The 13,829-nt window shown below is 32.0% G+C and overlaps 1 protein-coding gene across 2 annotated transcripts; it reads left to right on the top strand.

Annotated features, from left to right (window-relative positions):
* Positions 1 to 1,005: 1,005 nt before the first annotated feature.
* On the top strand, positions 1,006 to 13,107 carry LOC134531795 (uncharacterized). Of its 2 annotated transcripts, XM_063367727.1 has the most exons (8): positions 1,006 to 1,119; positions 1,225 to 1,336; positions 1,910 to 2,012; positions 3,487 to 3,541; positions 7,887 to 7,957; positions 9,898 to 10,045; positions 11,769 to 11,826; positions 12,915 to 13,107. In XM_063367727.1, the coding sequence occupies exons 3-8, from the start codon at positions 1,947 to 1,949 to the stop codon at positions 12,931 to 12,933; spliced, it is 417 nt and encodes a 138-aa protein (XP_063223797.1). In that variant the 5' UTR covers positions 1,006 to 1,119; positions 1,225 to 1,336; positions 1,910 to 1,946; the 3' UTR covers positions 12,934 to 13,107. The 2 variants fall into 2 exon arrangements, with proteins under 2 accessions (XP_063223797.1, XP_063223796.1); XM_063367726.1 differs by lacking the exon at positions 1,006 to 1,119 and having other exon boundaries at positions 1,225 to 1,320.
* Positions 13,108 to 13,829: the final 722 nt, after the last annotated feature.

Here is a 13,829-nt window from a genome sequence, read left to right as displayed (position 1 = left end):
AAAATAAATATAATTAAATACATTCATAAAAAGGTGAGTTTCATTTCTGTGCTCTTAAATTATACCTCATGTTTCAGGAGACAAGTTTTCAAGACAAAAAATATATATATATATGGTAGTGTAGCGATAATACTCACCTCCTTTTTTGTATGCTGTTGACGCCTTGTTTATCTTGGAACTGAACTCGCAAAATTTATCCTACTAGAGCTAAATAATTTAAGGAAAGTTTTTTTAACCTTGTATTGCGACTATAAGAAAAAAACAGAACTTTTATGCAACACTTAGGAAGTTATCTACATAACAAACTCAAAGCATTTGAGCTTAGGTATGGCTGTTAGTAGTATTGATGCCGGCAGTTCTTAACAAAGTCTTGTCACCGAACTTTAAAATTTTGCAGCGCACCGTTTGGTAAATCTCTCTGTGGCAAGGACTTGGGCAGATTTTTGTAGTAACTTATTATACCTGAAATTTAATAAACCATTTTTAGACATGGTTTTGAGTAATGTAGACTTTTTCTCGTGGCACAATTTTTTTTCTGTGATACGCATTTTTACAGTTAGTGTAATTAACTTAATAATCAACTATCTTTGACATTTGACATATAATTTAAGTATTTGTATGAAATGCTAGTGTTTTTATGGTAAATTCAAGTAAGCCTATGCACCAAATGGGTAATTTCTGGTTAAAACCTTCCCATTAACATAGTCATAATTGTACCACTGATATTCTTGTGGAATAGTTAAGTAAACTTAACATTCTAGTTGATGCATGGTAATTTATTAACTTTGCCTTTCATCGTATCTTGTTCAGACTACATTTTAAAAGTACTTTCAGGCAGTTTCCCATGGCTTATTTAGTGGACATAGCCCAACACGCCTCATAGATACAACAACAAAACGAAAAAAAAAAAAAAAACTTGCTGAAAAATTACTGGTGGCCAAACAATTGATATACTTTCTTTGACAATACCTAAAAACTTTATCAGTTTGAATATGCGATCATAAAGAAGCACACTAACCGGGATATATTTGGTCTATGCAGAAGTTTCTTGTCGTCTTTCGAAACGACTGCATTTTGCTGATACCTCGCGCTTACAACTCCTGCCATTTAACCTTGCGGGTAAGAACCTTGACAGATATAAGGTATGCTTTATCACAATCTAATCGTGGAGCCCTCCTGTGAACTGACGTGTTCAGTGGCGTTTCATTTTCCTTTTCTCGCCAGTAAAAAGACGGCTCACATCGTCGAGAAACACAGTTGCTCAAACACCAGGTCGCAGTTCTGTCGCGCTCCAAGCTGCTGGCTCATCACACCAAACTGGTAACTGAAGACTGAGGTGATAACTTAACGATTTCATTGTTTTTTTTTTTAAATTTTGTTTTTGAAAATAGTCTCGTAAAGAATATGGCATAAAACCGTATTATAATAGCAGTAAAACTGTTGCATAACATATATCAACAAAATTATCATTTATAAATAGTTAAAAGGGTTTCCCTTCATATATATAGGCTATACGTATGCGTGTTTTTATGCCCTTGTAGTGTGTATCTTAGTATATATATATGTGTTTGTCAGTTTTTCTAAAGGTAGTTGTGTTAATGTAAAACGACAGCGTCGCTGGCTTTAGAAATTCAAAATAATTAAACATAAACAATCCATATAAAGGTCCAGTCACACTGTAAATTTTTGTGTAGTAACTTATTTGATTATGAAGTGTTGAGGAGATGAATAACTTAAAGTGGGTATATATTTTCTCACATAAATTTTGCATCCTTCCACAGTGCTAAATATATTTATTTCGCTAAATTAACTCGAAAGGTTAAATTTTATTTTATTTTTTTATTATAATAATAATCATTATTGTTTTTGATTCAGAAACTGAAAATTTAATGATTTGTATTTTTTTCAGTGATTCTCCACCACAATTTACTAACTGAAGCTACAGAATGAATTGTCATCCATTAGTTGCTGCTCTGTGCATCGCTGTTATTACAACACTCATTATGATTACGGTAATAACTTGACTTTTTTCTATCCTGTTGATGTGTGATAACCATGTTGAGAATACACTCGGATAACCATTGCCTTAAATAAACAGAAACTATTCCTCGTAATGTTGGACAGAAAAGGCAAAACTAATAATAATTTAAATAAAGACGCTTAAAGAGAAGCATATTTTTGTAATTTCTTGTCATGATATTTTAATAGTAAATTGCTACAGAAAAAACCTACATTTAAAATACACTATATTTTGATATTTGTTTCGTTATGGTATAATCATAAACGTGTAACATTTTATGAAACTTGTAGTCACTTGTGTGAGAAAGAAATGGCTATTTCCTCCCATGAGCCAATTAATAGTGACCTAAATTCTCGGGGAATCATTAAATATGCCCCGTAATCTTACCAAAAGATGAAGTCATGAGATCCATATTGGCGTCAAAAATATATTCAATAAACTGTTAAGTCTACAGTAATAAGGCTATTCTGCCTTCCAGGGCATGTCTTACCAGTTTTACAACGGAACACAGAACTCATAAGTCGGAATAAGGAAGGGTTTCTGCAAAAATATATTTATCTGGTACAACGAAGAACATTTAATTAGTTTTATTTTATTTTGGGTTTATGTTTAAAATCAAATCCATAAATTGACTGCAATTTAATGTTTAGACGGAGACATAAGGCCAACTAGACATCTTTTGTTTCCAAAATCTTGCTGTACCAAGGGCACAAAGAAGTAAGTTAGTTTTTTTAAGTTTGTGTTCCCAAAATCTAAAAAGTTAAGATATAAGTAATTGCTTGTCAAGTAATGGTTTAAAAATTAGTCTGTGAAAAAAAATTGAATAGTTATTTTATTCTTAATGATGTTGAACCTAAATCTCGATAAATTAGTTGAACGGACAGATATTTTACCATAAATTTCAGCATGACACTTCAAGGAAAATAACGATAAGGATAAAAAATTGATAAAAATGGTTTTTCTGCAGTAACATAATTAATTAGTGTAAGTCATAAGTTTGTTGAATTTAAAAATAAAGGAAAAATTAAATTTATTGCTAAATGTGATTGTTTAGCTTAAATCTTTACTTTATAATATGTTAATATGCACATTTTATCAAGGGGTTCGGTAAACTACTTTAAATATAGTTCATTTCAAATGACATATTTATGACGTTTTGATGATTGACTTTTGTACTGGCTTTGAATATCTGTGAATAATAACATCATCCATCCAAGCACGCCTAAAATTAATTTTTAAATAATGATCCTCTTCACCACAGGACTCTTTAGATCCCACAACTGTGCTCGATCTTGATAGGTCGCGCCAATCAAATGTGTTTTACTTCCGACTATTGATATATAATAGGTTTTAAATATCAATACAATAACCTATAAAGGTCGGTATGCATTTTAAAATAAAGCAAAGCAATTGCGTTAAAAATGATCAAAAAGTGCCAATTAAATTGCCTTATTTTTGATTCACAGGTTGCTGATGACGCCGAATTCGCAGCATGTTCCAAAAAGTACAACAGTAACTTAAGTGAGTATATCTCGTGAGCCACAAATAGGATGAAACATATAACGTGTCTTTTAATCACGTCGTTTGTTAGAGACACTGACTAATATTGTTTGTAGCATACTTATGGGTTTGCAGTGTATGCTATTAGGTGATACGTTCAAGATTTCGACTATTTAATGATTTCGGCAGTAAAGAATTCTCTTAATTTACCTTAAATTACTCATAATATGTTATTAGTAAGCGAGAGCAATCTGGGTCATGCAGTGGTAATTTTGTTGGTTTTATTTTCCGTATAATTGTTCCCTGGGATATTTAGACGTTGTAAAAGTTAGGAGCAAATGAAATTGTGTCAGAAAGAGTTAGTAATTTTCATATACGAAAAGAAATGCCTTTACTTTTTTTTTAATCCGGCAGAAAAATTCAGTCGCCTTAAAAAGGCAATCACGAACTCAGATTCATTGGCATTACTGCCATGGCATTAACTTATATATTTTCGCAAATGATAAACATACCCCATGAAATTAGAAATTATAGTAGTTATTTTTACACTAAATAGTTTAAATTACACAACGAGTAATGATTGGATAAGTATATGTAAACGCGTAGGCGATGCCTTTTTACACATCTACTTGTCGCAATGGGGTTTTCGGCATGTATATTGATCGCAAGGGAGTTCTGAATTTTCATTTTTTAAAGATATTATTTAGTTTTTCCTGCTCATGACAATAACGTCCTTGTAACCCCCTGTTCCCGAAAAAAACAGGTACGATTTATCGCAGTAAACGTTGTTATAATCACGACAATTTAAGAGGCCTACAAAGAGTAAATTGGACATCTGCCACTAACTATTAAGAGGGTAGCTTCCTAAATTATTTTGCATATGCAATTTTGAATTTTGGCTGGTTATGTAAATAAATCAATAATATAATTCTAGTTGAATGTTTAAGAATTATTTTACTCCTAAAAGTGTGGTTAATGGTTTTAAGAACTTTAAAGACCAGTTTATTTTTCAATCATAAGGTAAACTGATAGCATGGGATCATGTGTTATACGATTTTGAATTGACCGTTTGTATGTATCTTTTGTGTTTGAACTTTATTTCAGAATAGCAAACATAAACAAATAAAAAATTGGAATGCCTTAAACTCTGAAAAAAAAATTAGGTTTTTAAGCTTTTGGAGAAACGAATTGTTTATTTATTTACGAATCATCTTCTACTATATAAAAATAAGTCGGGTTTTCCTTCCTGACGCTATAACTCCAGAACGCACGAACCGATTTCCACGGTTTTGCAGTCGCTGGAAAGGTCTCGGGCTCCGTGAGGTTTATAGCAAAGAAAATTCAGGAAAAATTCAGGACAAACCAACATTTTAAGTAGATGTATATAACAATTTAAATTGCAGAAAAAATCATGTTTCATAGCCACACAAATAGTGAGTGTGTGTCATTTCTCCATGTCCACGAGGTCTCGCCGCGTCAATTTTCTCCTTGGAGCGAACCCGTCCGCTTAATTAAATAAACAGCTTTTATCGTTGAATGATTTCATGATTTACTTAATGAAAATATGCTCTCATAAAAAAATTAGTTAGATAGACATTCAATAGGTGTCTTTCTCTCACTCTCTCTCTCTGAAATGTATGTAGCTTGATCGCGGGTCAGTAATGCAGACAATCTTTACATTCTAGCTCAAGACGGAAAAAACAGTAAATGTGGTTTACAAAGACATTTTATGAAGTGTCTTCCCATCATTACATTTGAAAGTAGAAACATATTTACTCAAAATTTAGGTAGTAAAATATTTTTATTGCAAAGTCTGAAATAGAGGTGAGAAAAATTATCATTTGTGAACATAAGAAAACTACTACAACTGTATCAACTGTTATGTTATAATGTTTAAATTTCTAAATGGTGCAAGATAATACAAAATTCCATGCGGAAAAAGTCGTGGGCAGCAGATACGCATAGTTATAGGTGTGGGGCTATGCATGCTGATTTTTCATATACTGCATGGATGCGAACATGTAAGAATAATCTATCTATCTTACTATAATAAAACAGTACTTTTTCTGTCTGTCTGTTTGTAAGCGATTTTGATGAAATTTTGTGTGTGAGTTCACGGGGATTCGAGGATGGTTTAGATTCACAATTGGATATTTTATCTCGATTCTGGGTTAAGAAAAACTAAAAATACACGCTTTAAAAGCAAAAAAAAATTAGCATTGTTGATAATTAGCCTCCATGGCAACGGGCTTTTGCATTGTTGTTGCCTTCTGCGTAACCATGGGAAAGGTTTTTGGTAACGGCAGTGGCGTGCCCAAGAGGAGGGGTATGTATAATGAGAAGATACAAAATGTCCAGCGTAGAAATACTTACCGCCATATGTATATTTGGGCAGGACAATTTCTGTCGGGTCCGCTAGAAAGATATATAGAGATATATATGTAGAAAGATATATAGAGATAGAGATATAAATAGAAAGATAGAGAGAGTTATAGAGATATACATAGAGAGATAGAGAATTAGAGAGATAAAGAGAGATGCTTAGTATACGTTTAAAAAATTGATTCAGGCATTGCAACGCATGCCGGGCATTATCTAGTATGCTAATAAAATATAAGATTATAGAACTATAACCAACAATGGCGAACTAAAAAAGTAAGAAAAATATTAGTTGCTGATTACAATAGTATTCTAAAAGAATTATTGGAGTCATTTGATATGTTGAGTATTCATTTTTTTTTTAGTTGTATTGAAGTTTTCTTGCATTTCGCAGTAATGACGTGGCATTGGAAGAGAGCCTCCGTCAGGGTGGACTCTTGAAGGGGGGAGGGGGCATCGGGTGTCTGGAATCCTCCCCTCCGCAATAAAACCGGCGGTCTAGTGAAGGATCGCACGGCGAATTTTTGAAATTTTAAAGATAATGACAGCGTTAATTACATTACATTCAAAAATATTAGGACGGCAATAAATTATACGATAGAATAACATTTCTGCATTTTTTTTATAATATTGAGCTTTATTGCCGTAACATTGATAGAGTAATAACTTAGTCTCGGTATTAGATCCAGACTAAGTATTACTAACTACACATATGTATTTTATATGTATTTAAAATAAACAAATAGCACAAACAATTATGCATCTTTGCCCTTCAAGAGGAAAAGAAGTGAAACACGTGGCCTTCCCCCCCTCCCCCCTTTTATTTAAAGGATTCGCTGCTGTCCACCATATAACTATTTTGTTAATATAGGAATGACAATAATATACAGGTAATATATTGCCAGAGAATGGGTGTAAAATCTGCTCAGCTTACTTTTTTCCGCTGATATACATAGATTTTGTCCACTGAGTATTGGATATGAAATATTTAGAATTCTATGTAGTTCTTTTTTTTAATACTCTTGGGCCCTCTCTCTTCATTTGATTTTAAAATGCTTTCATCATTCTACTTGAGTGTTGGATTATAGGAATCCAAAAACATCTGCAAAGCAATCGACATATGTAATACTGTTTAACAAATTAAGGTGATACGATTTGTTTTCTTAAATATTTTCTTTAAGCATTTTATATCCTATAGAAGATTAAACGGACATAACAGTTAGGCTGGGTTAATGAACTTGACAATAAGCGAAAAAGCTCTGGAAAGCACGGTCGTTTTTAGAGGACGATAGTCACAATACGTCACCAAAACTACAACTTGAAAATGCAGTAGAAAACAAATAATTACCTTGATCTTCTACCGATAATTAAGGTTTATCTTGAAAAGACTGAAATTTCAATAATTTTATTTTAAAGTGTTATTTATTTTCATGGTGAGAAAGTTTAGCAAACGAAAACGTTAGGCATGCAATAAAAGAAAAACTGTCAAATTTTATATACATAACGTCAGCATCTGTCAAAGTTCTCGGCACACCTAACTTAGAAAACAGAACGCAGAATTGCAAGCTGAAACGCAAGGAAATGAATGAGGACTACTTGCCTTGCGTTTATGTGTCTTGTGTAATTTATCAATTAGAATTCTAAAATGTGGTGTTTTAACTATTCCGTCCTGCCCTTCTCGCTCTAATTTTTAGTCTTGGTTTAATGTTATCTAAATATAATACGAAAACATGAACCTTTAAGCCATGTTTATTCGTTGTAGGTTTAAGGCTGGAATCAATGCGCATGTTAAATTTATTACTTTTGATTATCATTTGTTTATTTTTTCGGCAATTTTTAGAACTTAGACAAACTTTTAATGCACTCAGCTATGAAATAACGGAAAACAGTTTAATTTTCCTTTCCAACCATCAATCGAGCTTACTAGTAGCTAAGTAGTGATACAATTATATACCGCAAATGAACACTTTGATTTGCTTTGTTGTAGCTGCCGATCAGTTCAGAGCCAATCACACACCAATAATCTTAAGCTTGGATCCAAACAATAACCAATCAAATGTAAGTAAAGAACTCCATGAATGTAAATTTTTATGTTAATAATGGCTATAGTGTTAATATTTTGCTACATATAAATTTTTAGCTCTCCTTAATTTAATAAGGTTTGAAAAACGTTTTATGTGTACTGTTCTATTATAATATTGTCCGTATGGAAGTAAGAATTTAGAGCGTGGGTGTGTGCAATCTAATGTTAATAATGAATTTTTCTCCCAATTGGATAGAAAACATGTTTGTTTTGTAAAGAAATTTTAACGGTATTTACTTGCTGATATGTTGTTAACATCTTTGTTTAACAATACTAACTTCATGTTGGTATTTTTTTTTAGATTCTTCCTATAGAGAGTTCCACTACAGCCATTAAACTAACTTCTAACACTAGTCTTTATTTTGTTATGTTAAACAATTGCTAAACAGAGGAACTTCAACTTCAGAACAGACATCCACTCCTTCATGATTGTCCCCATCCTTCCATCATTTTGTTCCTCACTTAACGTGCGATTCCAAAGCAGCACCTGATGCAATCCTCAGACGTAGTGCGTCTGACGCAGCACGGCTGACACATGGATGGAGATCCTATATAGCGTCAGTATCCGTCCGGTCCTGGAACTGGAAGGATGACTGTGCTCGGTTTGCTGCTTTATGTAAATGTTAGGAATTTAATTATAAGAAAATGTACTGAAACTATGCAAGGGAAAAATCTTGAATCAACACTTCATTTTTCAAAATAAGGTCTATATAAGATTGTTTTAAACATCAATTTAAATAACCCTTGTTAAAGGTTAAACACTTAAAAAACTTCCTATTTAATAGCATAAAAATCTTAAATTATGTAATAATGTAAAAATAATACAGTGATTTTTTGATGTTCGATTCCCCAATAACATATTTTTATCGGTTTATGAATTTCACATAGCGTATTCATTATTATTATTATAAAACAATAACTAATAACACTGCTGTAAAAATTAAAATATTTAACACATGACTAACTTAGAACACAATTTAATATTTTAAACCTTGTAGCTGTGAAGAAACGTCGTAAAGAAACATGCAAGTAAATTATAAACTTTTGAAACAATTTCTCACGGGCAGGCCACGCGTGCAGCTGACGCACCATGGGACACAGTTCCATGACATTCCCTTGCAGCAGTGCTCTGCGGACGCTGCATAGGATTCCTACCTTTACTTTCCACTAATTGTCATTCTCGTGTAACACAATTCTGATTATTTTTTTTTCCCCCTGCAGTCCCCGTGGAGCGGTTGGCTAAAGAGGAATCCTGCGTAAGTGTGTTTGGGCTTAAACATGAAATAAAAAAAAAATAAGGTACATCCCAAAAAAAAAACCAGGTTTCAGTGGCTTTACACGTCGTCGGAATTTCTCGTAGTCTGAATTAAAGCAATTTTACGGATAGTTTTATATCGTGGGAGAGCATTAACATACCGTTACTTCCGTCCCGAAACATTTAGAGGAGGTGGACAAATAAGAGAGATACATTTTCAACCTCCAGTTTGCAGATTGTTTTAATCATAATCATATGACTTGGCACAGATCCAATAACACTTTCTCCCTTTATTTCGAAGCTATTCAGAAATAAAGCAAAACAAGTGCTGTAATATAAGGGACCTATGGTTTACGGACCTACCAGTTACCAACGTTTTTAAGAACAAGCATAGTTTATTGATGTAAAAATCTTTTTTTGGTTATATTAAATATTATTATTGACCTCAGAAGTTTTGATTTCAGGAGAACACAGAAAATTTGACATTCACGGCTCACAAATATTTCATTTGCTGATTAAATTAGCTATATGTATCACATCTAATACCATTTGGTCGATGTAATAATTTTTTCCTACTTTGATATGCCCTCTAATTGTAATTTTTTTACAGGTAAACTTAACTCTACAAATATATATCTGTGTAATTTTTTTGGATTGCAGTGCGCTCTCATCTGTTACGCCACCGCTCTAGGTCTGATCAATAATAACGGGAAAATCGACTTGGATGCGTTGGATGATTTTAACCATCGCTATATTTCGCAACCAGAGTGCGTGTCTTACAAGCAGTATTTAGAATGTGCAGATCAAGGTAAGCATAATCGTGTGCAATTAAGATGTGACATGTATCAAATGATATTTTCGTGCACCTTTAATTTGAGCTAAATATAAATATGGATAAATGATATTTAATAAATAATTTAATCAAAGAGTAGATAAGAAAAAATTAATGATTGTTTTATTTGCAACGTTTGTAAAGAAAGACATCGTAGGCTGTGCAAGTTGTAAGATATGTCAAACATACAAAAATACATTAACACAATATACAAATTCTACATTCATTAAAAAAAATTTAAATAGAAATGCATGCATAAAACATTGATATTGTCCAGTTTTGCACAATAATATTAAACACATAAACTACAGTCAACACACGTCAAAAACTGTTTTAATACAAGTGATAGTTATTTAAATTTAGAAACATTTATATTACTATAACATCACGTTATATGAACACATGTATGTATTTATGGATATTATTAAAATAAATTGATATTGACCCGTTCTACACAATAGTACGAAGAACAAATTGAACGTAGTTGTTTCACTGAAACTTAATTATATAATACTAGCCGTGGCCCGCGACTTCGTCCGCGTGGGATTTATTCAATGATTACAAATAGTACTTCATTGGGAAATATATTTGCAAAAATTAACGACTATATGATACATAGCTGAAACCCGCGTCTTCGTCCGCGTCGGAAACACTTAATTTATTGAATATTGATCTTTTGGGCATTTTAAAATGATAAAAAAAACTTAATACTACATCAACTAATACTAAATCATTTGCTTACATGTTGAACAGGAATTAGCCTGTATATGAAGTGGTGATTGAAAAATTATAAAAAATTCAAAATATTTCCAAGGAAATATATACGATATCGCACACAACCGCTGCGTAGGGAGCCGACCGCGCGGCACTTTATTGTGTGATATTGACTCCCATCCCGCACCCCAGTAACGCTTAGGTCAAATGCTGCTGCCTGCTTGCCGAGTGGGGTGTGGGCGGGGCGCGGGAGCAGAGGCAGGCGGTGGTGGGACCGCGAGCGTCAAGAGAGACACGACGACGACGGACAGTTGCTAGTTACTGAATTACAAAGATAGAAATATTAAAATATGTTGCTTAAATAATGTGGTTAATAAATAACGCGGTAAAATGTAGCCTATGTTCATTAGGGATAATGTCGGCTTCTAATGGAAAAATAATTTTTCAAATCGGTCTAGTAGTTTCGGAGCCTATTCAATACAAACAAACCAACAAATCTTTCCTCTTTATAATATTGGTGTAGATTCATCCTTACTGATTTACACAGTTTTTTTTTATATGAGTACTGTTAAAAGTTTATAATGCCCATGGGTCTCGGGTTTGGTACCGGACCGGTTTTGGTTTCTTTCTTGGGTCCAGGGTTGCGAGTTGTTTGTTTCTTCACCACCCTAATATTGCAGAAGGTAAAGGTGAACCGTTGCAGCTTCCCCTCGCTTTAATCTGCCCAAGCATGAGGTCGGAAATTATCACTTAATATTCATTAATTTCTTCATATTAACTTTATCTTCATCTTTCTCTTAACCATCATGTTCTTCATTATTAACATCTTGATTTACTCTTTATCTTCATGTTCTTCTACATCATCTTTTTAGTTACAATCATCTTAATCATATCTTCTTGTTCATATTTTTTGTATTCTTTATATTCATCGACATAATTTAAAGAGCTGTAATTGTATGTTAATTTAGTTTTACTATGTTTCCAGCAAATCAATTGGATTCTTCCAACTGCAATATGGCAAAAATATACATCACATGTATCCAGTAAGTTAGAAAAAATATTTCCTTTTTTATTTTAACAGCAAAAATTCTCAAAAAACATTATTTTTCACAGCATCAGTTGTTCCATTATATATTAATATATATATATATATATATATATATATATATATACATATATATATATATATATATATATATATATATATATACATATATATATATACATACACACACACACAATCACTGTGTTTTTTACAATTATCGGAATTGCCTGCCAAACCAAGCAACTGCTAAAGTTAAGTGTTACATTGAAGGTTATGTGATAGGTTTCGCTGGCAAAACAAATTTTTAATGGAAGTTTCGGTCATTATTCGTTTGCATATTTCAATAACAGACTTTTTATAATCTCATTTTTCACTAATTATATACTGTCTGTGTGATGCTCCAATTGATAAGAGATGTCGTTAATGTGAATTTAAATACTGCAGAATTTAGCTGTTTGAAACGTAAAAATTCAATTCGAAATATGTTTTGTTTTCTTAATTTATTATATTTTAAGAACCAATCACCACAGAGAAATAATTTGGCTTGTGAACTCTTAGGGTTCTTTTATATAAATCTCAATTACTCCTTATATGCTTATATACTTATATGTTGTAAACCTTTTTATCGGAGCATACAAGAAACCTTACAAGGTATACGGGCTTTAACTTAGGTTAAGTTTTGTCTCTTTGACAGTGAGGTGTACACACCCGGAATATGTATCGCAATTGACAGACGAGGATTCGAACCCGGGAAGCAAAGTTGAATAATGTTAGGAAATTAATATTTAATATTAACGTTTAAAGAGAACATAACTAGAAAAAAACCTGTGCTAAATTAAAAATATTAATTAAATTCACTAATATCTATCTATCTTCCGAAATAAAAGGTAAACATTTTGTCACAATATTCAGGTTATTCCTTGGCATAACGTAATAAATGTAAATATTTTTCATACTTTTTTATTTCTGATAAGGTGTTGTAATGTATTATCCATGACAAGCAATATAACTGCTTGAGATAAAAAAAATGTAAGTTAGTTTTTTGGTGAATACACCATGATATAATACTACTGTCTTGTGTTTCAGGAATAATAGTTCGTGCTAGAAATTATGACATTCTACAAGATTGACTACAGCTTGCATCATATGCTATTTCTGAGAGAAAATTCAATTTTTTTGATGTATTCATTATTCATAGCTGAAATTTAAAGACTCTAATTTAGATTGTATTTGTACTTACTTTTTGCACTAAAAATAAATGCACATTCAAGCATAAAAATTACTTATTTATTTTGTACATAACTATAATAAACCATTAACATAGCTCAATTTTCCACCTTTTCTGTTTGGTGTACTCGGTATATGATTGAATCTGGTATAGCTATATGTTTTTTAAAAAACGTTATCTATTGCTACATGTAGTCAACACATATAACAAAAATAGAACAAGACTATTAAATAAAACCTAATTTAAAAACATTTATATACCCTTTGAAATAATAGCAGACTAACGCAATTCATACAAACCAGCTGCATTCACATGAAATATGTATTAGACAGTAAATCAATCACAAAGAATAATAGCAAAGAATTAAGAAAAATAGTGAACCAATAAATGGTGTTTGTGGTCAAAGAAATATCCTAATCCAGTAAACAAATAAAAATCGATAAACCTTTAAACAGCATGAACAACCACTTTTAATCACAGAAAATGCGAGAAAATAGAATTATGACAAAAGCGACAACAAAAAACTTCTTAATTCCTTCTTTCGATATTATTTAATTAAAAATGATTTATTGCCCTAATCTACTTGTATTGTGATTTTCACTGATTTTATTGTATTTTCTTGTTCACTACCATTTATTTATGCATATTTATCTAATATGGTCTTTTTTATTCTTAAGTCTTCATCATTATGTTGTCCTGTAGTTTTATTTGTAGTGGCCTGTCATTTGTTTCTTATGAGATCATGCTAGACAATGGAAAATAGCGATTGGAAT

Source organism: Bacillus rossius, chromosome 5, assembly GCF_032445375.1.
Source record: "Bacillus rossius redtenbacheri isolate Brsri chromosome 5, Brsri_v3, whole genome shotgun sequence".
Taxonomy (NCBI): Eukaryota; Metazoa; Arthropoda; class Insecta; order Phasmatodea; family Bacillidae; genus Bacillus; species Bacillus rossius.
The sequence above is the reverse complement of the archived record's forward strand: the minus strand, read 5'-3'. Positions and strand labels throughout refer to the sequence as shown.

Excerpts from the sequence above, each read along its gene's own strand:
- LOC134531795 (XM_063367727.1), top strand. The coding sequence starts at position 1,947 with ATGAATTGTCATCCATTAGTTGCTGCTCTGTGCATCGCTGTTATTACA. Across the intron at positions 3,542-7,886 it reads AAAGTACAACAGTAACTTAA|CTGCCGATCAGTTCAGAGCC; the intron begins GTGAGTATATCT and ends GCTTTGTTGTAG. Across the intron at positions 10,046-11,768 it reads TTTAGAATGTGCAGATCAAG|CAAATCAATTGGATTCTTCC; the intron begins GTAAGCATAATC and ends CTATGTTTCCAG.